Source organism: Natrix helvetica, assembly GCF_964273705.1.
Source record: "Natrix helvetica genome assembly, chromosome: 6".
Lineage (NCBI taxonomy): Eukaryota > Metazoa > Chordata > Lepidosauria > Squamata > Natricidae > Natrix > Natrix helvetica.
Window position 1 is genome coordinate 84,069,275 of NC_138553.1, and position 26,987 is coordinate 84,096,261.

The 26,987-nt window shown below is 44.3% G+C and overlaps 1 protein-coding gene across 1 annotated transcript; it reads right to left on the bottom strand.

The window, feature by feature from the left end:
- Window positions 1-26,664, bottom strand: CCDC3 (coiled-coil domain containing 3). The gene is made up of 3 exons (XM_081957578.1): window positions 26,209-26,664; window positions 23,310-23,484; window positions 1-1,458 (listed from the first exon to the last, which is right to left on the bottom strand). The coding sequence occupies exons 1-3, from the start codon at window positions 26,583-26,585 to the stop codon at window positions 1,183-1,185; spliced, it is 828 nt and encodes a 275-aa protein (XP_081813704.1). The 5' UTR covers window positions 26,586-26,664; the 3' UTR covers window positions 1-1,182.
- Window positions 26,665-26,987: the final 323 nt, after the last annotated feature.

A 26,987-nucleotide genomic window follows, 5' to 3' on the forward strand; every position in this document is an offset into this window, starting at 1 on the left:
TGGTATAAACCTTTTATTATTTACACTTAGACGCTTCTGCTTCTTCAATGAGTTTGCATGGAGTCCTTGGTCATTTCTCCTCCCACCATTTGGAGAAGGTTCAACCTCCCTTCAGTGCTTCAGCTACTGGACTGCAGGTAGTTCTCGATTTACAACCAGAATCGAGCCCAACATTTCTGTTGTTAAGTGAGACAGTTGTTCAATGAGCTTTGATCCATTTTACGACATTTCTTGCCGCAGTGGTTCAGGGAGTGATGGACATTATGAAGCTAGCCCCAAAGGTGATTTTTCAAGAGGCAACTTCACGTTCTGTTTCCTTCTTTGAAGAGGTTTCGCTTCTCATCCAAGAAGCTTCTTCAGCTCTGACTTGATGGTGGGGAATGGAAGGATTGATACTCCTTGCAGACAGCTGGTCATTTGCGTCCTTTCAGAGAGTCTCATTAAGGTCTCACTAAGGTCTTAAACTTCCAAGGGGCCTGAAGGGCTCTCTAAAAGGATGCAAATGACCAGTTCTGCCACCACCATCCAGTCAGAGCTGAAGAAGCTTCTTGAATGAGAAGGGAAACAACTTCAAATAAAAACCAAGGAAGCTCATTTGCCTCTTGGGGAAAAAAAGCACCTTTGGGACAACCATGACCAGGATGACGGAGAATCTCTGTAGACATTGCCTAAGTTAGTCATTTGGTTGTTAAGTGAATCTTAATTAACTTAATTAAGTGAATTAATTGACATTAATTAAATAAGATTAACTACGTCTTCGCTCTTGACGTTGCTGGTCAGAAGGTCACAAAAGGACATCACACAACTTTATTCAGCGCCGTTGTCATTTTGAACGATCGCTAAACGAAATGTTGTAAATCGAGGACTACCGTTAATCCTGTATCCCCATCCAAGACTCAACCTCCTCCCCTTAACTATGGCCCTTAGACCCATTCTTAGTTGGTCTCAAGCCAACTGTTCTGAAGGCAACGGTCCATGCTTCCCTCCAAGGGAAAAACCGAATCACGTTGAAACTGAACTCGGTTCGAAGCCAGTGAGATATTCACTTGAGGTCCAAAATCCTTCATGGTCAAAAGCCAAAGACTTTGAACGCCTGGTGAGTCTTTCTTAAGGTAAGATAGGGTGGAGAAGGAGACGCCGTTGGATCACTAAAATGTGTAGCTTGAAGGGCCAAAGTTGCTCTCACACTTTCAGGTAGGGGGCATGAGAACGGCCTTGCTTTAAGGCATTCGCGTAGGGGAACTGAGACCCCATAGAAGGCAGCTTCTCATTGAGTTTCTGGTTCATCAGCTCCATGTGTCGGCCGTTCTTCCTGGTTTGCCTCAGCAAACGTTTGACCTTCTTCACTCGGACTTGTAGCTGCTTGTTGCGTTTCTCCAAGGCGGCCACTTTCTGCTGAAGCTTCTTCACGTGGTCCTCCTCGTCGAACAAGGCCTTCTGGAGGGAGGAGCACATGAGCTGAAAAGCGAGAAGAGACAGAGGGACGTCAAGTCACCGAAATCCAAGCGGTTCTCTGCTCTTACCTGCTCCATCAGCTTGTACCTGGTCACCAGAGGTTAAGAGATGTTTCTAGGAGGCCGGTCCCTCTGCTCAGGGCCTGAACTCAAGGAGGAACGTGGACTCTCTACTGGTAAGAAAACCATAGGCATAGAAGATGTAGGATGACAGAGGTGGAAGGGACCTTGGGGGTCTTCTGCTTTGCCTCTAGAAGCTGTGGGTGCTCCAACACTGGAAGTTTTAAAGAAGAGATTGGACAACCATCTTTCTTAAATGGTATAGGGTCTCCTGCCTGAGCAGGGGGTTGGACTAGAAGACCTCCAAGGTCCCTTCCAGCTCTGTTACTCTGAATTCAGGTGGGTTGCTGCTGGTTTGGCCCGGATCGGGCGAACCGGTAGTAGCGGCAGTGGGAGGCTCCACCCACTCGGCCAGACGGTTCTGGGCATGTGCAGAAGCATCGTGCCCGTACGCCTGAACCGGTAGTAAAAAAATTAGCAACCCACCTCTGTCTGAATTCTATTCTGCATTCTGAGCAACGGAAGAGCACAGTAAATAACTTAACTTGCCTTAGACACACAAAATCTTACTCAACCATTGCGTAGGTGTGAAATACTACTCATGGTACTACAGTCAAGGTTTATTTCTTGTTTAGTTCCCTCCTCCTCCTCCTAGCACACAGAGTTTTCTAACATATCTCTCCGAAAGGTGCATTGTAGAGGTTGCAACCTGCCAGCCGCCCTTGCTGAGATAATGCAAGTTATTATGTCTTCTTTCTGCGTTCCCGGTTTCGTAATTATTATTTTTAACAAGTGGGAAGAGTTCAGAAGCGAAAGAATGCTGATTTATTTCAAAGCAGGGGGAGGGGGGGTAGTGACTCATCCAAGCTGCCATTCATAGATGATGATTTATATGTCAGTCTTTTCTGAACTGCTGTGATATTTTGCTAAATCCCCAGTTCTCTGCAGGGATACCACCTACCCTCACTCCAGAAACTGCTGCAGAAACCAAGTGTAGGAAGTTAAAACCCACCCCTCTCCTAGAAACGATTGCTTGTAAATCCCCTTTTGCGACCTTCTTGCAAGCAAAGTCAGACTCGCTTTACAACAGTTTGACGAATTGATTTGTGATTTACTTAACACCTGTGGCAAGAAAGTTCTGGGGAAAAAGGACAAACTCATTGAACAAATGTTTTTGAACGTAGTCACGGAAATTTTGGGCTCAATTGTGGTCATAAATCGAGGACTTCCTCTACGTCCAGGTGCACCTGAAAAGTTTGGAGTTCCTCACTGTCTTTATGTGATGAATAAATGCTCCATAGTTTTTGGCCACAAATTCATACTCTGGGGTGCAATTAAGAGCAATTTTATTCCCATTTCTCTTGGGTATTAGTTTACTGTGGGGTGGCTCATTTCCTGGACAGTTTCCCCAACATTTTTGGCTGCTGCATATCATGTTGTGATGAATGATAAAAAAAAAATACGAGACCAAATTGCAGGTTTGAAACCAAAGTAGTTACTGGTTTTCCCAGGATGGACTGATTCAGCAGAAAGACAAAAATACAGTAAACCTTTTTTTTTCTTTTTGGAAAAAAAAAGTCCTGAGATCTGCAGATTTTTTTTTAATCCCTAGAAAATGGACTCATTCATTGAAAAAAATAGAGTCTTTCTTTCACTGGAGTTCTTTGGGCAGTTGGTAAAGGATGAAGGATAAAGCTGAAAAACCTGTTCTGGAAAAATATTCCAGAATGCATGACGCGGTGGCTGAGTGGCTAAGACGCTGAGCTTGTCCATCAGAAAGGTCGGCTGTTCGGTGGTTCGAATCCCTAGTGCTGTATAATGGAGTAAGCTCCCGTTCCTTGTCCCAGCTTCTGCCAACCTAGCAGTTTGCAAGGACGTAAAAATGCAAGTAGAAAAATAGGAACCACCTTTGGTGGGAAAGGAAAAGCGTTCCGTGTGCCTTCGGTGTTGAGTCATGCCAGCCACATGACCACGGAGACGTCTTCGCACAGCGCTGGCTCAACTATTATATAGACCGGACAACCATTTGTCTGAAATGGACTAGGGTCTCCTGCTTGAGCAGGGCGTTGGAGTAGAAGATCTCTGAGGTCCCTTCCAACTCTGTTATTCTGTTAAGTATTGGAATAACTTCCAGATGTGTGGCCTTCAATTCCCTGAATTGTCAAGGAGGCCAGGATGAAATTCTATCCGTCTGAAGTTCCCTAGAGATAAATGACAAGTTCCCAGCAGTGCAAATACATTGTAAACGTTCAGCTGTCCAAATGCAAAGAATCAGATTTTTATATTTTTGCATCAATACTCCAGAGAGGTAAAGATAAAGGCTCCCCTTGCACATACTGTATGTGCTAGTCGTTCCCGACTCTAGGGGGCGGTGCTCATCTCCGTTTCAAAGCCAAAGAGCCAAGCGTTGTCCGAACATGTCTCCGTGGTCATGTGGCCGGTATGACTAAACACCGAAGGCGCACAGAACGCTGTTCCCTTCCCGCCAAAGGTGGTTCCTATTTTTCTACTTGCATTTTTTACGTGCTTTCAAACTGCTAGGTTGGCAGAAGCTGGGACAAGTCACGGGAGCTACACGGCGCTAGGGATTCGAACTGCCAAACTGCCAACCTTTCTGAGTGACAAGCTCAGCATCTTTAGCCACTGAGCCACCGCAACCCTATGTTTGAGGGGTACCCAGTGCTAAACGTCGTACAGAACGAATTGTTGTCGTTCAGCTTTTTTCTACCGCGTCAAAGTTCAAAGGACTTTAATGATTGGGTTGGGGTCCTGGAGGAGCCGTGGACAACTGAAGCTTCCATTGTCTTGTTTTAAGTCTGAAGCGAAATGCTTGGTGGATGTCGTGGTAGATGTCCCCTTGCTGAGATCTTTAATCCTACGATTGCCTGGAGAACAGAAATTTATAGCGGGCTTGGTAATTCAGGACTGAGCGACCGTATGTTGTAAATCAAAACTTTGGAATACTTTTTTTATTTAGATCGTGGCAAATGTATTCCCTCTTTGAAGCATTAGCTCCAAAAGGGAGAACGTAAGTGAACCTACTTAGACCTCATCTAGATGTGATTTACGGTCCCCTCCCCAAGAAGTAATATGAAACCCAAGGTTTAGTTCCCCATTCTGCAGGTTTTATGGGTTTATTCTATTGTCCAGAAGCCATATGCTGCACTGGCAAAGAGTGAGACATTTTGCCTTTTATTTGGACCATATTTGCACTGATGATGTTACCTAGATGGGTCATGAGATGTCTGCAAGAAAACCACTAAGATCAGAGCACCAAGGACCCCACAGGCATCCTCCTCCTCCTCCTCTTCCTTCTGTTCCTCCCCTTCATCACCACCACCTCTTCCTCTTCTTCCTCCACTCCACAAATCCCACTCCCTCCTAGCACTGATGATGTTACCTAGTTGGGCCATGAAACGTTTGCAAGAAAACCACCAAGCTCAGAGAGTTCCAAGGATTCCACAGTCCTCCTCTTCCTTCTCTCCTTCTAGCACTGATGATGTTCCCTAGTTGGGTCATGAAACGTCTTCAGGAAAAACCCCAAGTTCAGAGACCAGCAAGGACCCCACAATCCTCCTATTCACTCCACAAACCCCACTCCCTCCTAGCACTGATGACGTTACCTAGTTGGGTCATGTAACGTCTGCAACAAAACCACTAAGCTCAGAGAGCACCAAGGACCCCACAGTTCAACCAAGAGCTACAAATATTCTCCTCTATTAGTTTATCGTCGTCTTTTCTCTTGACCAAATGTGAGCATTTTAAAATTATAATTGCTTCAATTTTATAACTTGTTTTGCAGATGGTTTGTTAAACATGCGGGGAGAATACTTGAGAGCAGGTTTTTGGTTGCTGGTGCTTGTTGCAGTGAAATCCTACCCTTTTAACTGGGGGAAAAAAGGCAATTACTTAGTTTAGGATAAAAATCCGTTGTTACTGTAAGCCCTCTGCTACTTGGGCTAGTGTTGTTTATTCCTTGCATTGTTATTTTTTTAAATCCAGATTTTAGTTAAATTGCCAAAAAAAAAAGGAAGACACAAAATCAGCTTAAAGTTGATGGAACTTTTTTTTTCACAAAGGACTTTCCATCTTTCAGGCTCCCTCACCTCTAACCTTGATCTAAACTGCCTCGGTTAAAAGCACTCCCATCTCCCAGAGCTGGCTTGCTATGTGCCTTAGCTCATACATGTCTTCCGACATGCCAAGTTGCCATGGGAACGCGCCGTCACTAGAAGGGGAGGGCTGCCTTTAAGCATTTGTGCATGGTTTGTTTTTGTTTTTTTCGGTTGCAATTATCAGGTCTGGAAACTACAAGCAAAGGGAGAGAGGTTTAACAGAAGTCCCAACAAGCTCTCTACAAGAAGGGCTTATGCAACGCTTGGCTGAAGAAATAACTGTAGGGAAATCCATTATGGGACTTTCAAAGGCTCCAGGGAAGCAAATCCTGGACGAATGACAGAATAGGCCATGATGGCGAACCTATGGCATGTATGTGGCACACGGTGCCCTCTCTGGGGGCACATGAGCTGTTGCCCCCGTTCAGCTCTGCCACGCATGTACAGACCTCCCACCTGGTCTTCGGGTTTCTGCCGTGCATGTGCAGGGTGTGGGGCGTGGGGGGGCATGCACATATGCGCGGGGTGCACATGGGGGTGCATTGCAGGGTGTGTGCAGGGGGATGTGCATATGTGGAGGGGTGGAGCATGTGGGCAGCGCATGTGTGGGCCGCATGCACAGCGACAGGATGCATGCATGGGGGGGCGAATGCACAGGGCCACATGCACATTGCATTTTGGGGGTTCAGGCACGTGCATTCGCGCATGCTTTGGGCACTCGGTCCAGAAAAGTTTAGCCATCACTGGAATAGGCGCTCTGTGTAATTTGGATTTCCTAATACAACATAAAACTAGTCTATGGCATTTGTAGTGATGAACAGTTACGGCATGTGGGAAGTAACACCCCAAAAGGACAGCACCAGAAACCTCAGAAAACAGTGCCAAGAGACTCAAGCCAGCCCTTCCCCCTTTAAGAAAACCAGGAAGCACCAGGAAGGAAAACTCAGAGCAAGGAAGGGCTGTTACAAAAGTAACAAAGCTGACCACAGAAATACTTAAGTAGAGCCATTAAGATAAGGGGAATCAGACTAAAAATAAACTCCCCGAAGTAAACTGAAACTCCCTTTTTCCTGCCCTTAACAGAATTAAACCCCACAGACAGGAAAAACAAAAGATCTGGGACCAAGATTAACCCAGGAAAAACAGGAAAACAAAATCCAGGCAATCGGAAACACATCAAAACCCAGCAAACTACAGGAACATCTAAGGGGAATTAAGACTCAGATTCACACTCCCAAATTGCTTGCAAGCCAGGAAAGCTCCAGCTGTTTCACTGTTTGCTTCTTGCCTTCCTACATTAAAAGAATTCCGCTTTCTGGCAACTGGCTTCTGCATCCATTTCTTCTCAGATGATTGCTTCCCAACTAGGGAACCAACGCCAGAAAATTTCTTCCAACGAGCTCTTGAATGGAGCTTGGTTCCTTGGGTCTATCTAGAGCAATCTATGAAGAGCAAAGCATGTGAACTTCAGCTCTCAGAATTCCCCCGCCAAGGAGTTGAAGTCCACCTATCAAGTTGCCAAATGTGACAAAAACTGGGTTAGATTAAGAATGAGTACTAGCTCCAAGTTCCATTGTAACTTCAAATGGTCACTGAATGAATGAACTGTTGTAAGTTGTGGCCTATCGGTAGTAAATAAAACTGTGAAGTCTTGAAAAATAAACCTGGGAAAATCCAGTAATTCTGGATTTTAGCTTAGCTTAGGGACAAAAGGAGAATCTTCTCCATGGGGATGGGGGGAGAGGGAATCCTTTTGACTTTGCCATAATAAAGTGAACGTTTTTATTTAATTTGCACCCAGCAAACTCCAAATGATGGCTTTGATAAAGTCTCATTAGAGCCACGGCTGACAAATGAGAATCCTCTTAACCTATTCTACAAAGATTAAAGAGCATAATTACATTACACTTAACCTGACAAAATAATTTAATAGTAACCTCTGCTCTCCTACTCTAATGGGTGCACAGATGAATGGAGAGGGGGAAAAGGGGATTTTTATAGTCGCCCAAAAAGCTTCAATTTTGAGTTGTTGGTTTCATTTCATTCAAGGTGCGTTAAATGTTGTGCAGGCAACATGCCCAAAGGAGATAAAACAAACCCCTTATGGTAAGCCCTCCCCCCCTCTTAGAAGAATGAAATATTTTGGGAAATATTAAAAAGGCAGGATATTATATTTCCCTAAAGGAGAAATGGAGAGACATGATTTTGAGAGGCAGGAAGCAGTCCCCAATCTTTGTTAATAGCCCACAGCAGATGCCAGCACTTAAAGAGATAAAGAGCTTATTGAAAGAGGAAGGTGACTATCTAAATGGCTCCATTCATAAGCAAAGCAAATATTGCAGGCAGAAATCCATGCAAGGCAAGATATTTCAAAATCCCTTGCAGTGAAGTTTGACCGCTAACCAAAGCAGAGTGGTGGGATTAGAACAAGTGGCCCCTCACCCAACACAGGACAAAAGCCAATTAGCCACAATAGCCCGACACACTTTCAGAATACAAACCCCTTCATTGCACAATCCCCAGAACAGTTCAAACTTCAAAGTCATGGAAACCAATCAAGAGCCAACCACTCGTTCAACCATTTTGTCAGCTGCCCCAGTACCGCAAACCACGGGGCTTCTGCTTCATCATTAAACTTTCTTTCCAATCAGCCTCCATGTTGTTTCCAGTGTCTTTTCTCCCAGCTTGAAACTGAACCAGACGGATTTCCCTTCCAACACCACGACAATCATATATGTATATACGTGTGTGTGTGTGTGTGTGTGTGTGTTCCAGCATAACTCTAGAACGCCTCGAGCAATTTTAACCAAATGTGGTACACAGATGTCTCACTCTCTGGAAACAAATACTGTGGCGGTAAGATACCCCTAACACCCTTTGGGAGCTCTATTCTGTTAAGATACAGCCTGTTGTGCCTTAAAATGGCTTCTACTGTACTGCCGTAAAATGGCTTCTACGTTGCAGTTGAGTTGCCATGGTAACGGCTTCACAGTACTCCACAAGGGGGCTCCCCCTAGTAAGAGGGAAAACATTAGAAATTACGTTTGGTCCGGACATTCTCCCCCCCCCCCCTTATAAATAAATACCCAGGCAATGCCTGATCATTGACTAGTAAGACAAATAAAACATCAAACCATGTCTTTACTGGTTGGGAAGATCATTTCTACGGAAAACACATATTTTGAGAGAAATCCCTTTGATTAAGCTGCACCTTCTTTGAGCTGAAGATGGTTTTAAGCAACACGCGAGAGATTAAAGAGAAGCCATTCAGAAATCCCTCTCTCAATTTAGCCCTGCTGGAAATAAAACGATTGTGGCTGCTGCTAAAATCTGATCACTTAATCCCATTCTGGGCTTCAACATCCGATATTAAATTGAAGTAAGCCAACCATTTAATAGGGCTTGAGACAAATATTACCTCAAGTATGGTGTATTTAACCTCATAAGGGTTGGGAGGAACAGATACACAATTTTGCCATTTATGATTCACAGCAATCCAGACTGGATTTTTCTGAGCTGGCTGATGTTGTGGTTTGTGGAGCTGGCAGCAATTTGGACAGTAAGGAGGTTGGGGAGGAACCTGGGCCAGTCCTGGAGTCTGGGGAAGCTCAGATGAGGGCTCTGCGTTGGAGGCAGAGAGGGGGCCAGGCCCATCTGGGAGTTATGTGCTATCTCCGGAGCCTCCAGACTCGGACAGCAGCGAGGCAGAGGAACAGGGGGAGCCTGTTCCCAGTGTGTGTATGTGCAGAGTGGCCAGAAGGCAAGAACAGTTAAGGCAGAAGGGACGACTCGGGAGTAAGGCTTGGAGGTGATTGGCCCCTCCCACAGAACATAAAGGAGGAGCAAAGGCACTTGAGCCTTTGCAGGAAGCAACTTGGTTCATGGTGGTCAGTTTACCTTCTGAAGCTCCGTCTTGACTCTTTGCTCCATGTGGCCTTGCCAAGCTAATTGCCAATAAAGACTTTGGCAGTGTTTCAGGGAAGATAAAGGTGGGTGCTTATCAGCCTTATCCCGAAGGACTTTGGCAGACTACTGTATGACTCTTTATACAATTATTTGGGACTCATTACAGGCTGTGAATGAACACAATTCACAGCCTTTGAAATAAAAAGAGGGTTTTGGGGACTAAGTGTGTGCTTTTTACTGTCTCAGGAAGCCTGAAGTCAACAGCCACTAAATATTTCAATACTTTAAAGATATTTCAAATGTCTTATTTTAAAGAGCAGAATTAATTTATGGACTGGCACGCACATCCCAGTAGTGGCATAATACCACGGACCTGAAGTTCTACTACAGCTATGCTAGTTAATTCAGGGCAAACATCACACAAGGAAACTAAGATCATGGCATCCAGCCCTCTCAATCCCTGGCAAATAGACGGGGAATAAATGGAAGTAGTGACAGGTTTTATTTTCCTGGGCTCCAAGATCACCGCAGATGGAGACTACAGCCAAGAAATTAAAAAAACTCTTGCTCCTGGGGAGGAAAGCTATGGCAAATCTAGACAGCATCCTAAAAAGCAGAGACATCTCCCTGCCAACAAAAGTGTGTTTAGTCAAGGCTCTGGTTTTCCCAGTTGCAATGGATGGCTGTGAAGGTTGGACCATAAGGAAGGCTGAGCGCCAAAGAATGGAGGCCTTTGGACGCTGGTGCTGGAGAAGACTCCTGCATTGAGTCCCTTGGACTGCAAGGCCATCCAACGGGTCAGTCCTAGAGGAGATCAACCCTGACTGCTCTTTAGAAGGCCAGATCCTGAAAGGGAAACTCAAAGACTTTGGCCACTCATGAGAAGGAAGGACTCACTGGAGAAGAGCCTCATGCTGGGAAAGATGGAAGGCAAAAGAAGAAGAAGGGGACGGCAGAGAAGGAGGTGGCTGGATGGAGTCACCGAAGCAGCCAGCGTGAGCTTCAATGGACTCCAGAGGATGGTAGAGAAGGCCTGGAGAAACACTGTCCATGGGGTCGTGATGGGTCAGACACGACTTCGCAACTAACAACAACAACAACAACAAACATCACGCAGAGCCATTTTTGAAACAAAACAGGAAAATTTGAATTCTTCCCCACATATCCAAATACGCAACAATGTGTTTTGATTTCTTTAGCTTCTCTCTGGAAAATGGCTAGAGGGGAAACATGGTTTTAATTATGAAACACAGATAAATCTCCAACTGCCCTCAGACATGGGATATAATTAGTGTCATCTTACATTTCACCACAAAGTTGGTGGAAATGAGACGTTACAAACTCTTTTTGTTTTTGAAATGACTTGCTAGCAAGACATGTGGTTGTTGTTGTTGTTTTAATTCAGTCACAATTTCTGATATGTTTTTAGAAAGCCAATAAAAACAGGGTGCTGCCTTATATGCTAAGTATAATTTTTGTGGTGCTGGCCACAGGTCATCCTCCTTCAAGGCTGAGAGAACTTGAAAAGACTAGCCGGTTAAAACAATTCTCTGAAGACTTTGGTGGTGGGTGAACTGAGCAACTCTGCAAAGAGGTAAAGTTACCTGGCAGAGAAATACCCCATCTCCATAGAAAAGTAGAATAGAGTAGAATAGGGAATAGAATAGAAAATAGAATAGAATAGGAAAGGAAATAGGAAATAATAGAAAATAGGAAAAGAAAAAAATAGAATGTAGAATGGAATGGAATTGAATGAATGGGATGGGATGGGTGGGATGGGGTGGGGTGGGACGGAATGGAATGGAATGGAACGGAAAGCAGGATAGGACAGGAGAGGATAGGATAGGATAGGATAGGATAGGATAGGATGCAGGGGTCATAGCTGATTGTGTAGGTTATGAGTCAGCTTGATGGAAACTTGGGCTGGTGCAATGCAGTTCCTATTTTGGCTGGATGGCTTAGCCCTGAAGGACAATCCCATCATCCTGGAGTTGAAGATCTTTTGTCTTGTACACAAGGATGGCCAAATATCTTCTGGGGGCAGTACTAAACATACAAGTATATACTCAGGAGAGAGATATAAAGGGGGCGGGAACATAGTTAGGGTAGATTAGCGAAGGGAAGGGAATAAGAAATGATACTAAAGTATATTTGGGTTTGCGGAAATACCATCCCAAGAAAACATAAACTGAGATTTGAAAGAGACACCTATAACAACAGAAGAAAGGGAAAGAGCAGGAGAGGAAGAAAGGAAGATAGAGGTAAGGAGAGGAAGGTGGAAGGGAGAGAAAGAGAAGGAGAGAGGGTACGAAGGGGAAGAGGAAGAGTAGGAGTAGGGGAGAGGGAAGGGAAGAAGGAAGGGGAAGGAGAGGAGGAAGGAAGGAAGTAGAGAAGGGAGGGAGGAAGAAAAGAAAGAGAAAATAAGGTGGCGTTACAACAGGCGGAAGGGATGGTAAATAAAGCAACCCAAATTATTATAACCTTTTAAATGGAATAACAAATGTATAAGAATGACAAATGTAAAGAAGAAGAATAACTATGTGGATATATACTTACAATGGTATGTAAGAGAATAAAAAATAAATAAACTTTTTAATAAAAAAAAGGGGAAGAGAGCTGAAGCTCTGAGTTTCTGTCTTTAGAAACATGTTTCTCCTTTAGGGAAAATATAACATTCTGCCTTTTAAATATTCCCTAAAATATTTCATAATTCTAGGAGAGAGGTGGGTGCTACCTTTCTACAAAAGAACAGGGCAACAACTCCTTTTCAAAGGATCCGAAGTTGCATCCTTCTGTGTACACTGCACGGCCAGGCATGCTCCCCTAAAAGGAAATATTTGGGGATCTTGCTGTTTTCCAGTGTAAAAGATTCATTTTTTGTTTCTTGTGGGACTTTCATAGAACATCTGGAGAGGTTTACAAGGACCAACAAGACACACCACCTATACAATATAAAATATATATATATAAACAAGACTTGCAAATTCGTCTGGAACCTCGTTGTTTTCTGAGGCTTAAGGGAGATACAATCAGCTGCAGCCGAGTTTCATTCTGCTTTCTGTCTTTTGACGTTTAAAAGGCGGTTTGGCAGTTCCACCTTGGCATCCATGGGACAGTTGCTAATGGAAGAGGCAGACGGGACCTCTTAAAAATAAAAACCTGGACCGTGCTTCATGGGAAGACGTTTCCAAAATTCACTCCAAATAATTGGCTTTTCCTGCTAGTTCTCCGTAGAAGCAAACCCCTGGCGTCCTGATTTTGGCTCCTTTTCTTGTTTTTCCAAATTCTCAGCAGGTTAAAAAGGCAAAGTAAACAGTGCCAGGAACACAATAAAGTCAAACAGATGTTGTATGGTAGTCGGGATTGTGAGTCCAGCAGAATCCCAGGGGTTATTTTTTCCCATCCTCGGCTACGTATCTGTAATGTCGGGGATGGCTATTGCTGTTTTGACTCTTGCATCCATCTTTCTTTTCCGAGATGTCTGCTGCTACCCAACAGCCCCCCGAGAGAATAAACAAGCGTTCCTTTAAATGGAGAAGATTCTCCTCTCACATAAGGTTTGGGAAGCCATGTGAGCAAAATGGAAACCAGGTTTGGCTGAAGCTAGAATTGGATCAGAAACCTATGAAATGTCGGAAGATGTGAAAAGACCTGGCCAATGGAGTCACCAAGAGTTGGATATGACTGAGTGGATAACTACTATTACTATTACTATTACTATTACTATTACTATTACTACTACTACTACTACTACTACTACTACTACTACTACTACTGTTTCTGCTTCTTCTCCTCCTTTTTCTTCCTCTTCTTTCTTTCTTCTTCTTCTTCTTCTTCTTTCTTTCTTTCTTTCTTTCTTTCTTTCTTCTTCTTCCTCTTCCTCTTCTTCTTCCGCTTTCTTACTTCTTTCTTCCTCTTCTTCTTTCTTTCTTTCTTTTTTCTTCTTCCTCCTCCTCCTTCTTCTCCTCCTCCTCCTCCTCCTGCTCCATCTTCATCATCAGCTCTTCCATTTCACATTTCCGTAACCTGGTGCTAAACTAGAATGTCTACCCAATATGGTCTCACTCGTGACCTGTTCCAACCTGGATAAGAGTTCGTTCCAGAGTAGGTCTGTGATTAGCAGAACCACAAGTAGCATCTAGAACAGTGTTTCTCGGCCTTGACATGTTTAAGATGGGTAGATATCAACATGGCTGGCTGAGGGATTCTGGGAATTGAAGCCCACCTGTCTTAAATTTACCAGGGTTGAGAAACTCTGATAGAACATAGTTAAACTGGTAACAATTCCTCTACCAGTTATTACCAGGAAGCTGTAACCATGAAACCAAAGAGTGTTTCAGATTTATTAAAGACACTGTCACACCAGGCAGTTGTGTTTCCACCATGACACTAATTTCTCCTGAATCTCAAATCCCAGAACCTCCCTTTGGAAAATGGAGATGAAGAGCTCTGGAAAGGTTGCAGTTTCATAAGTCATCCTCTTGATGGAAATTCCTCACAAAGCTTATTCCATATCTCCCCAGGTCTTCTGCTCTCCCAGAGAAGTCTTGCACCAGCCTGTGGACTTCTTTCAGAGGTCAACACGAAAACAGTACACAAAAGGATTTAGTGTTGGCCAGTCTACAGAAAAGAAGGACCAGGGGGGACATGATAGCAGTCTTCCAGTATTTTAGGAGACGCCATAAAGAAGAGGGCGTCAACTTGTTTTTCAAAGCCTCAGAAGACCAGAAACAATGGAAGGAAACTAATCAAGGAGAGAAGCAACTTAGAACTAAGGAGAAATTTCCTGACAGGGAGAACAATTAGCCAGTGGAATGACTTGCCTCCAGAAATTGTGAATGCTCCATCACTGGAGGTTATAAAGAAGAGCCTGGATGACCATTTGTCTGGAATGGTATAGGGCTGGACTAGAAGACCTCCAAGGTCCCTTCCAACTCTATTCTGAGTCTGATTCTGACATCCTTGAGCTGCGTGTGGCTCCTGGCTTGAACCATGCAAAAAATATTTTTTTTTGCCAGCTTCTTCTGGGATAACTTTAGAGCTTCCAGATTTGGTCTCACCGCCGTCAGTCTCCAACGCAAACACGAACTGGGCTTGGCCTGCTTAGCTTCTGAATCCTCAAAAAAAAAAAGTTTAATACATAAATCCTCCAAGAGTTTCAGTCACTTAGATCAGTGGTCGCATGCATATACACACTCGTTGGGACTGCGACTCGGAAGAGGAGCTGCCCAGGGAGCATGCATGCACCGGGAAATAAACGTCCATTTTCCAGCGTGCGCATGTGCACCAGCCAGCAGGCGTGTGCGACAATCAGCTGGCTGGCACGCATGCACACGCTGGAAGCCCGGAGACCAGCTCTTCCGATTCCCGGCACTGCCACAAGTGCAAAGTCCAGCTGATCATGACTGGCGCATGTGCCCCAGAAATCCAGAAGAGGAATAGGTGAGGCCACGCGTGCCAGGCCACGCGGCTCTGTGTTCCACTTTGGGCAAGCGTGCCATAGGTTCGCCATCCCGGGCGAATGTCCTGGATCTAAACAAGTATGGAATGTGCAGAGTTAGCCTGGCGGGAATCACTCATCTCCTGCTCGCCCACCGCAGATTTACAAAGACAAACCTGCAGAGGCTGAACGAAATCTATGCGCACTCCCTTTCCTTCTCAGTGAAGATCGGAAACAGCCCAGCAGGCCAGGAGCTCCTGTTTGGCACAACAGTAAGGTGACCAACCGTCCTCCTTTAGGGAGGACAGTCCTTCTTTTGTAAATTCTGTCCTCCCTTGAAAAGTGTCCTCCTATATGTCCTCCTTTTCGATATTTGAAGACTAATCTGTTGCGCGTTATGTGACGTATTTGTATTTGACATGACAATTCGTCAAGACTCAAGAATTTTTATCTAAAGAAATGCTAGACATTAAAATAGACGACAATTGTCTCTTTGAAGAAATTAGAAGACTGAATGTACGGTATATTTAAATTCTGAAAAATTAATACAATGGGAAAATCAACATGTTGAAATTGATAAAAGATGGGTGGATATTTTCAGCCATTTCAAAAATGAACATATTCCATGTGAACATTTATTTATACTTGTTCAATTTACTTTGTGCTGCCCTGGAACTAATGCAGCAGTTGAAAGAGTTTTTTTCAATTGCCAATGATTTTTCGACAAGTGAGAAATCGAGATTGAATGTTGATACTCTAGCTGCAGCACTTGCCGTAAAATTCAATATGAAGGATATTTCTTGTTCAGATATTTCCAATATATTGTTATGATGATACATTGACAAAAAATATTAATTCAATGGAAAAGTACTCATTTAAATAATAATTAACAGGATGTAAGCATAATTACAATATAAAATGTTGCAAATGTTTTTATTATGCATATATCATATTTTAGTGTATTATTGTTGCAATGAATAAAATATTTCTTTTATTTACCATATTAGATTAGATTAGATTTATTAGATTTGTTAGCCGCTCCCTCTCCACGAAGGGACTCGGGGCAGCGTACAATAAATAAAAAAGCACATATTATACAATTAAATATTACACTACACTACATATATTTTTTCCAATTTATTTGTCCTCCTTTTCATTGTAAAAAAGTTGGTTACCTTAGCATTTTGGACAATAGAACGTGTTTTGTCCTCCTTTTCACTGTAAAAAAGTTGGTCACCTTACACAACAGGATTAAAGAGGGGAAATTACCTGTGGACTGGAGCAAGAAAACAGCAGTCAACCCCTGGAGTGGAGAAGGAGGGCATTTCCCATCAACCCTTCCGCAGGCTAACTGGAGCTCCCGGCGGCCGTGGGACTTAACTGTACCTAGCTGGTTCGGCAGGCTGCAAACCTTACAATACAATATACACTCTCCTTTATTGGCCAGGTGTGACTGGACACACAAGGAATGTGTCTGCGCACAGAAGCTCTCAGCATAGGTGCAAAACAACAAAGTAAAGATAATCATGGTAACAGAAAGGAAAAAGAAAATTAGAGATGGAAAGGAACTTCCTCCTCTTAGTTTTTCTCCTCTTCTCTTTTCTTCCTCTCCTTTTAATTTTCCTCCTCCTTTTCTTTCCCTCCTATTGTCCTCTTCCTTCTTTCTTTTCTTCTTTTCCTCCTAATTTTCCTCCTCCTCTTTTCTTCCTCCTCTCCTATTTTCCTCCTCCTTTTCTTTTCTTCCTCTCCTCCTTAATGTTTCTCCTCCTCCTCCTTTCTCTTCTTCCTCTCCTCCTCTTAATTTTCCTCCTCCTCCTCTTCCTCCTCCTCCATCATCCACACCGGGGCAGCTTAAAACAGAAAGCGCTGTGATTTTAGCCACCAAATCCGCTCCCTATGATATCTTGCTGATCTTTTGGAGTTGGAATTGACTCACTCTAGAGCTACCCCTTTTCTAGAGATCCACGGGGGGGGGGGAGGAAACAGGGTACAAATCGAAGACCCCTGGAGGAGATGCAGAATAGAAAGCCCAAAGGTGTTTGTAATGCAAGCTGTCATCCCAAACTTTCCGTTTCAAACAGGAGCTTGGGAAGCACTTCAAAAGCCTTGTTGAAACACAACATTGGCACCTGCAGGAATTCTCTGCGACTAGACGCAACCTTGGCAATCCCATCTATTTTAATTATCTCTCGAGGAGCAGATGGAGCTAGAAAGAAACATCGCAGGCATTCAAGGATGGTTGGAATACCTTTTTGTGTGTGTGGGGGGGTGTCTTATGAAGACTCCAAGGTGTATGTCAGAAATCTGCTTTAGTTGAATTATGGAAGAAGGAACAAGTGTATCCTTGGTGGTCTTTGAGCTAGATGGTTTTCTTGCAGACATTTCATTACCCAACTAGGTAATGTCATCAGTGCTGGTAGGGACTGTCAGGGGAAATTTCACCCTGAACTAATGAGGTCTTAGACCGACGACTTTTCCAGACAGCATATCTTCAAGAGTGCGAAAAATAAAATACCGAGAACAAGTTCTAATTAAAAACAAGCTTTAATACAAAAATAAGAAAATAGAAATAAAACAAATCTATCTAATTGTTACATTTTGACAAGAGCAGTTTGTTGCCCACCTTCTTGGCAAACGAACAAAGAACAAAAGGAAAGAAGTCTCTGGAATGTGTGATGTATTATAAACGTGTTAAGCATGCGCAGTAAATCATTGCTGATAAGGACCTATGACCTGTGCAGTAATATCTCAGCACAGCCAGCAAATAATTAACGCAGTGACAGGGACTCCCTTGCAGCCCTGATGATGTTAGCTAGTTGGGTCATGAAACGTCTGCAAGAAAACCACCAAGCTCAGAGAGCACCAAGGATCCCTCATTTCAACCCTGAGCTAGAAATATTCTCCTTTACCGACAGGTGTATTGTGGTGGGACTCTCGTACTATCGATTTTAAATTTCATAAAATACCAATTTCTTTGTGGAACTTTATGGGACACCCTTCCACCCTGCACACATATTCCAGGTTGTTTATCATGTGCATGCACCAATACTCTTGGCAGTAGTGAATGGGTTTATTTCTAAGTAAACACACAGAATCTCTACTGCAGAATCTTCTCAGTGTCTCATCCCTCCAATTAAATGACAGATGGCATGCAAACAGTTGCTTAGGAGTAACATCTGGAGTTTGCAATTAACATCACAGGAAGATGTTTTTAATCTCCCGTGGAACGGACGCGTTTTCGATAGCACGGCGAATTTTAGGAAGAGCAAACTAGGCAAGGTTTTTCTCCCAGAGGTTCTCTGGTAGCTCATGTCATTTTTTTTTTTTTGGCTCTTATTCCATGAATAATTGTTGTTTGGTCTTGATGAGGCAAGCTGAATTATCTAAACTAGTTTACTTTGGCGACAGCTGAAGACTTCCAAAGACTTCTTCTGGGTAAGGAATGTCTTGTTTTTCTAACTTTATCTGCGGTACATTTCGCCGTGTTCCTTCAGAAGACACTAAAGGAACATCTGTTGCGTTCTCAATGAAACGGGTTAGGGCTGTGATGGCGAACCTCTGGCAGGCGTGCCACAGGTGGCAGGTGGAGCCATTTCTGAGGGCAGGCGAGGCGTTGCCCTGTCAGCTCCAGCGCAGATGTGGGCTCTGGCCAGCTGATTTCAGCCTTGATTCCCTGAAGCTCTGAAAGGTGAAACCCAACACACAAACTGCAACCGACGTCCGGTTTGCGTGTTGGTCCTTTTTTCGCCCTCCCCAGGCTCCAAGAAAGCCGTGCGTGCATGAGAGGGGCAGCAGGGGAGGGAGGTCACGCGTGCATGCGCAGAGGGCACAGCACAGGGGGGGCATTAAATTATGGGGGTGGGCACAGGAGCATGTGCAATAGTGTGCCCGCACATGCTTTTGGCACCCAAGGTTAAAAAGGTTTGCCTTCACTGGGTTAGGGTCTTAGAATACTTTTGATTGGAAGGTGGGGACAATACACAACAGCTGGTTTAATGACTGTTCTAAATTGCAACCCGGGGTGGGATTCAGCTGGTCCTGACCAGTTTGGGCAAACTGGATGCTAATTTTACATCTGGTTCGCCGAACTGGTCTTTGCAAGGACTGGATGGCCCCGCCCACCCACCCCTGCCCCTCCCAGGAGTCTCCATGCGGTCTGCTTTGGATGCAAGGTAAGTGCAGGGCACACGCAGAGTATGAAAAATGGGCCTCCCGGAAGTTCCAGAAGTCTGGAAACGGGCTCGGGGGAGGCTGTCCTCGCCCTCCCGGAGGCTCGAGTTAAGCCTCCGGAGCCCGGGGAGGGCAGAAATGCACCCCCACCCTGGTGCAGGAGCCCAAGTAGGGCAGAGAATCGGTTGCTAAAATGTTTGACTCCCACCACTGGTTACAACGGCACTGAAAACAACGAATTATGATCATTTTTTTTCACACTTATGACTGTTGCAGCATTCCCCCACGGTCACATGATTTACACGTGGAAGCTTGACAATGGACTCGCATTTATGACGGTCGCAGTGTCCCGGAGTCACGTGATTTCCTTTGGGGGCCTTCCGACAAGCAGAGTCGATAGATTCACTTAACAATTGTGTTGTGTGTTAATTTAAGAAATGCAGCGATTCGCTTAACAAACGTGGCGAGGAAAGTCGTAAAATGGGGCAAAAGTCACTTAATAAACTTATCACTTAACAACGTAAGTTTTGGGCCCAGTTGTGGATGCAAGTTGAGAACTGCCTGTAAACTGGGAAAAGTTGCATTTCCTAAATATTGGAACTAATTGACTGTTTTTCCTTGGCTAATAAAACATTAATAATTAAAAGAAAACAGTATCACGCTCTGTACTGCGTAAATCCTAACAAAGGCCACATGGTTTTAAATGAATAGCAAATTTAAAACTCCAAGTGTCACTTTATTCCAAGATTGGAGGTTTTTTTAAAAAAACAGACGCACCCTTGCAAATTATTAAAGGTAAAGGTAAAGGTTCCCCTCACATATATGTGCTAGTCGTTCCCGACTCTAGGGGGCGGTGCTCATCTCCGTTTCAAAGCCAAAGCACCAGCGCTGTCCGAAGACGTCTCGGTGGTCATGTGGCTGGCATGACTCAACGCCGAAGGAGCACGGAATGCTGTTCCCTTCCCACCAAAGGTGGTTCCTATTTTTCTACTTGCATTTTTTACGTGCTTTCGAACTGCTAGGTTGGCAGAAGCTGGGACAAGTCACGGGAGCTCACTCCGTTATGCGGCGCTAGGGATTCGAACCACTGAACTGCCGACCTTTCTGATCGACAAGCTCTGCGTCTTAGCCACTGAGCCACCGCATCCCTAGTTGCAAATTATTAGGTGCATTCTTTTTCTGTTTCTTCAGAAGTGTACAACCTGCTATTTTGCTTTGTACCCAGACTTCCCCCCCAAAAAATCCACCTTGGCAGAAATTCTAGGAAATGTTTTTCCCAACTAATCCTCCCTAAATCTTTAGACCAACTAAAACAACACCGTTCTTTTATAAGGGAAGACGAATCAGATGACTTTAAGTATATCCCAAAGTTTGCCAACAGAGAAGAAAACAGGCAGAGGGACGGAATTAATGGAAGAAAAACAGACCATTGACTGACGCACTGCATTATTTATCAAATTTGTACGTTGCCAGCTTGATTCATCTCATGGCCATTTAACGAAGTCCCTGGCTGTCTGTGTGGAAAACACAATGAGGGGAATTTGTAAGTGAACGGAATGCCCTGTTGATGAAGGCTGGCTGGCTCTTGTCCCACCGACAGAAACCGTCAGCTTTCTAAAGAGCCATTTTAGGTCCTGCTTGCTGAACATTTGAACTGGACAACTTGTGATGCCTCGTTGCAGCATTTCTTAAACTTGGAAACTTTAAGGTGGGTGGATTTGCCCTGCCAGAATTTTCTATCTAGTCATGTTATGTTGTTGTTAGTTGCAAAGTCATGTCAGACCCATTGCAACCCCAATGACCACGTTCCTCCAGGCTCTCCTGTCCTCTACCATCCTCTGGACAAGAAGCAATGGATGGAAACTAGTCAAGGAGAGAAGCAACTTAGAACTAAGGAGGAATTTCCTGACAGGGAGAACAATTAAACAGTGGAACAACTTATCTCCAGAAGTTGTGACTGTTATGATCAACACTAGAGATTTTAAAGAAGAGATTGGACAACCGTTTGTCTGGAATGGTACAGGGTCCCCTGCTTGAGCAAGAGGGTTGGACTAGAAGACCTCCAAGGTCCCTTCCAATTCTGTTAGTCTGTTATGCTGTTTTCCTTCCTTCCTTCCTTCTCCCTCACTGGACAGACATTTGTCTGAAATGCTTTGGGTCTTCTGCTTGAGCAAGGGGTTGGACTAGAAGACCTTCAAGGTACCTTCCAGTTCTATTCTGATTCTGATTGTCACCAAGTAACTGGAGTGGCAACCAATTTTTTTAAAATAATAATAGTACCAATCAAAAGGCTCTCCACATTTAAATACAGGAATAAATCACCCATCAGAATCGTCAAATCCACCATGAATGAATGAATTAGAATGTCTTAAGAAACAACCAGCAGAAAGCTTGCAAACGGCCTGTGGCATCTCTGCGATTGGGAAAAAGATGCGACCAAAGTTTGCATATTTTAGGAAGAAGGAGCCTGCTAGAAGATTTGCAAAGAAGTGGCAGAAAGTTCTATTTAAATATAGATCCTTAAGAACCGTTGCTTTACACGCAGGTGCAAAAGGCCGGAGGAGGCCCAAGACAGCTGTTTCTTAGTCTGTAAGACGTTTTACTTCTCGGTTTCCAATTGTAGCACTTGGATTTTGGACAACTGCTCTTTAAAAGTCGCTGGAATAGTTAATGGCCTTGACTTGAAGTGAGCTTAAGGAAGGGTCAGGAATGGAATTCAATCCTTCCCACTGAGTTCTCCCTTGGGAGAAGTTTCAGCCATGTCAGAGTAGCCAAGAATAGTAAACTTTAGATAGACGATACCGTGATTCTTCTACAAAGCCAGGGTAGATATTTCTGCCCAAAGAAGTGAAGAATTTGTGTCTCATTAAGAACTGTCCCAGTTCAAAAAAGACAGTGAGAAATTTGGAGTGAATTCAGACGAAAGATATCAAAACATATGAAGAAATGTGGTAGGAACTGGGTATGTCTAGTTTAATGAAAAGAAGGACTAGGGGAGACATGATATCAGGGTTCCAATATCTCAGGGGCTGCCCCAAAGAGGAGGGGGTCAGTTTATTCTCCAAAGCACCTGAAGGCAGGACAAGAAGCAATGGGTGGAAACTAATCAAGGAGAGAAGCAACTTAGAGCTAAGGAGAAATTTCCTAACAGTGAGGACAATTAATCAGTGGAACAACTTGCCTCCAGAAGTTGTGAATGATCCAACACTGGAAATGTTTAGGAAGACATTGGACAACCATTTGTCTGAAGTAATGTAGGGTTTCCTGTTTAAGCAGGGGGTTGGACTAGAAGACCTCCAAGGTCCCTTCCAACTCTGTTATTCTATTCTATATTAAGCCATCTCAGAAATAGTGAAACGGAAGTTCAAAGTTCTAGATTTGTGACAGGTGCAATTTATCCATTTTTGAAAAAAGATTTCCCACTTTCTTAATTTAAAAAAAAATGACCATGAGATATTTATGGCACGAATTCCGCACTGCTGTGGTATTTTTTTTACAAGAAGGGACCCTTATTTTCCTGCAGAGTTTGATATATTATTATGACATGATTAAATGAATATGTGATGTATTTGGGGTGACATGTGTGTTCATTTTGCATCTCAGGAAGGGAGTTCGGTGTTATGATTGCTGTTTGCTTTGGTGGTACAATTTAATAATGAATTAATCTGTTTGGATAATACTGGGGTTTGTTTTTTTTTTGTTTAAATGTTTAAAAATAGCTAAAGGAGCTGGCAATAATATGCTTAGCTTATCAAAATGACAAGTTATAAATAGTCATAAATTAGAATAGAATAACAGAGTTGGGAGGGACCTTGGAGGTCTTCTAGTCCAACCCCCTTCCTAGGCAGGAAACCCTACACCACTTCAGACAAAGGGTTATCCAACATCATCTTAAAAACTTCCAGTGTTGGAGCATTCACAACTTCTGGAGGCAAGTTGTTCCACTGGTTAATTGTTCTCACTGTCAGGAAATTTCTCCTTATCTTCTAGGTTGCTTCTCTCCTTAATTAGTTTCCACTCATTGCTTCTTGTCCTGCCGTCTGGTGCAGCTTTGGGACAACCAGGATTTGCAGGACGGAGAATCTCAGCCAGCTGAAAAGTAACTTGCATCCAACAATCTTCTTTTTGGTTAACTGGGAAACACATAAACCCAGATCGCCTTACCCGGTTGTCCTCTTGGACCTCCCAATCGCTGGAGAACATGACGGCATGGAGGCCTTGGCTGCAGTTGGAAAATTGGAAAAGGCTGGAAAATATCCGCCTGTTTTCCTGCGTATCCGGAAATATCGCATCCTGGAAATTTATCCCGTGTGGAAGGAGGTTGTAATTCTCATCCATTCTGTGAAAAAAGAGGAAGGAGCAAGGCTTAACGGTGTTGCAGATTAGACTGGAGGGAAATAATACTCAGACAGATGTATTCGCAGTGGCAAAACACTTCTATACTACAGTTGTAAAAAGGGGGGAAAGTATATGATTGCAGCTTGTATGAGTTCAGTTGAAGGATAACGCCACGGTCACAGGAGGCTTTTAAGAAGAGATTGGATATTCTTTTGTCCGGAATCATATACGGTCTCCTGCTGGAGCAGGGGGTTGGACTAGAAGACCTCCAAGGTCCCTTCCAACTCTGTTATTCTATTCTATATTAACTTATTTTATGAGCTGAGGTTTTGTAGCTTCCTCAGGTCTCAGCACTTGCTGAGTTCAGCTGGTCAAGAATAACTAAGAAAAGTGGAAATAAGAGGGAAATAATAGTGTGTTTGTGTGTGTGTGTACTTACACATTAAAATAATGAAAGAACAAGAGGGAAGGTTAGAAACTGAAAGGCGATAGTGAAAGGTAACAGATTAACAGTGTTGGAAGGGACCTTGCAGGTCATCTAGTCCAACCCCCTGCCCAAGCAGGACACCCTACATCTGCCTCTACCTACGATCGAACTCACAATGTTTAGCTTTTCAAAAAGACAAGTTATCAATAGTCATAAATGAGAATAGAATAACAGAGTTGGAAGGGACCTTGAAAGTCTTCTAGTCCAACTCCCTGCTCAGGCAGGAAACCTTTATTCCATTTCAGACAAATGGTTGTCCAATTTCTTCTTAAAAACTTCCAGTGTTGGAGCATTCACAACTTTTGGAGGCAAGTTGTTCCACGGTTCAATTGTTCTCACTGTCAGGAAGTTCTAGGTTGCTTCTCTCCTGGATTATTTTCCACCCATTGCTTCTTGTCCTGCCCTCAGGTGCCTTGGAGAATAGTTTGACTCCCTCTTCTTTGGGGCAGCTCTTCAAACATTGGAAGACTGCTATCATGTCTCCCCTAGTCCTTCTTTTCATTAAACTAGACAGACCCAGTTCCTGCAAGCGTTCTTCATATGTTTGAGCCTCCAGTCCCCTAATCCTCTTTGTTGCTCTTCTCTGAGCTCTTTCCAGAGTCTCAGCATCTTTTCTACATCGTGGCAAACAAAACTGGATGCCATATTCCAAGTGTGTCCTTACCAAGTCCTTATAAAGTGGTATTAACCTTTCACGTGATCTTGATTCTATCCCTCTGTTTACGCAGACAAAGTGTTCCGCCTAGCACACTTCCCAAATGCTCATAACAATAAGAACAGTGGGGAAAATCCTTACTCGTTACTCAAATAGAAACTGGCACGTAAATGTAATCACCAATAAAGAATTGAGGGTGTCTTTCACAGTTCAAGTGGGAGTTTTAAGCTCTCATCACCTGAATCGCAGCCTGTCAGCCTTTAAACTAAGTTAAAATCCAACAGCTGAGAGTAGGACAGGTAGCGGAGCTGGTAGAATGACTGTCCTCTTCACCTCAGATTGCTGGCAGGTAATGTGCATAATCTGTGCCTTTATCTATTTTTAAATTTTTCCTTTAAGTTACATAAATATCTTTCTGTGCACGCCAGGAAGATTTGGCTTTCTTTCTGTTGTGTCCTTTTAACTTCATACACAAAATAACAGAGTTGGAAGGGACCTTGGAGGTCTTCCAGTCCAGCCCGCTGCTTAAGCAGGAGATTCTCTATTGTTTTAGACAAGTGGCTGTCCAGTCTCTTCTTAAAAACCTCCAGTGATGAAGGAAGGAAGGAAGGAAGGAAGGAAGGAAGGAAGGAAGGAAGGAAGGAAGGAAGGAAGGAAGGAAGAACAATAAAGTTGGAAGGGACCTTGGAGGTCTTCTAGTACAACCCCCAGCTCAAGCAGGAGACCCTGTACATTCTCTTCTTAAAAGCCTCCAGTGATGGACAAGGAAAGAGGGAAGGAAGGAAAGAATGAAGGAATACAGAACAACAAAGTTGGAAGGGACCCCCAGCTCAAGCAGGAGACCCTCTATCATTTCAGACAAGTGGTTGTCCAGACTCTTCTTAAAAACCTCCAGTGATGAAGAAGGAAGGGAGGAAGGGAGGGAGGGAGGGAGGAAGGAAGGGAGGAAGGGAGGAAGGAAGATAATAGCACAACAGAATAACAGAGTTGGAAGGGACCTTGGAGGTCTTCTAGTCCAATCTCCCTTGCTCAAGCAGGAGACCCTCTACCATTTCAGACAACTGACTGTCCAGCCTCTTCTTAAAAATCTCCAGTGTTGAAGCCCCCACAACTTCTGAAGGCCACTTCTGTTCCACTGGTTAATTGTCCCCCTTGTTCGGAAGTTTCTCCTTACAGTTCTAGGAATTCAAACCCACACTCCAGGTCCTGAAGTCTGAAATAATACACAGAGGGCAAAACTGCCCATTCCTCACATTATATTTGAGTGGGGTTTCTCCCCATCCTGAACTTCCCCAAAAAAGCCCTTAAGCCAAAGAGACGTTTTTTCTAGAGCAACAGGGATGCAGTCAAGCGACTAGCAAGCCACTTGCAACCTGCACACACAACCGAAAGATGTTTTTCAAACAGACAACTGGGCTGCCAAGGAAGTCCAGTTGTCTTCCCAAAAGCACCTTCGAGACAACCAGGGCCTGGACGAGGGAGAATCTCCACAGACGACCTGGGCACAAAATCCATGCCATGTTGCTTTTTTTTAATTCCTCCAGGCCTGGTTGTCTCTCTAAAGAGGAGCCAAGGTGACTCACCTGAGGAAGAAGAAGTAGGCGTAATCTTGCATGACCGTGTGGGAGTGGCAGGAGAAGTAGCCCAACCCAGTGAGGTTCAGCCGAGACCCTGCCGGCACCTCCAGCATGCTCCCCCACGCTTGGTCACACAGCATCTCGATCTCGGCGGAGTAAAAGAGCCCCCCGTCCGAGGCCTCGTACTGCCAGGGCAAGTAGTTGTACATGCTGTAGGGATCCTGGTGCAGGGCCAAAACTTTGGCGTAGACGATGGTGGCCGCCAGCTCTGCTCTGCACCCTTCGCTGAGGGGTCTCCAGTCAGAAGGCAGCTGGCAAGCCAGGTTGGGTCTCAGCTGCTCCCCCAGGAAGAGGAGGCTGAGCAGGAGGCGTGCTTGCTCCATGATGGGTGCTGGGTTCAGCTTTGGATGCTCCAGGCTGCCCAGAGCAGTTTTTGAAAGCACGCAGGGCGAAAGGGAGGCTAAGTTTATGATACAGGATGCCTGCGACATGCAGGACCCGATTGGCAAGAAGCGGAGAGGTGGTCCCTGGCTCCCATTTAGCCAATGGGGACCCTCCCTCCTAGGGAGGGAGGGGCAGTAACTGGAGACCCGAGAAAGTTTCTTTAGTCCGTGTTCGGCAGTGGCTGCAGGAAAAAAAAGGGGGAGTGGGCTTTGCCATGTTTCTGCCTTAAGTTGAGGACTTCTGGAGCAGAAGGAAGGGAAGAGGGAGGGAGCGAACTGGGGAAAACAAAAACAAAAAGCACCAGAGCTGGAAAAATGGCTCCTGGCCTGTTGCATCTCGTC

Coding starts and splice junctions, on each gene's coding strand:
- CCDC3 (XM_081957578.1), bottom strand. CDS start 26,585: ATGGAGCAAGCACGCCTCCTGCTCAGCCTCCTCTTCCTGGGGGAGCAG. Junction 23,485..26,208: donor GCCTACTTCTTCTTCCTCAG/GTGAGTCACCTT, acceptor CTTTTTTCACAG/AATGGATGAGAATTACAACC. Junction 1,459..23,309: donor AGGTCCAAGAGGACAACCGG/GTAAGGCGATCT, acceptor CTCGCTTTTCAG/CTCATGTGCTCCTCCCTCCA.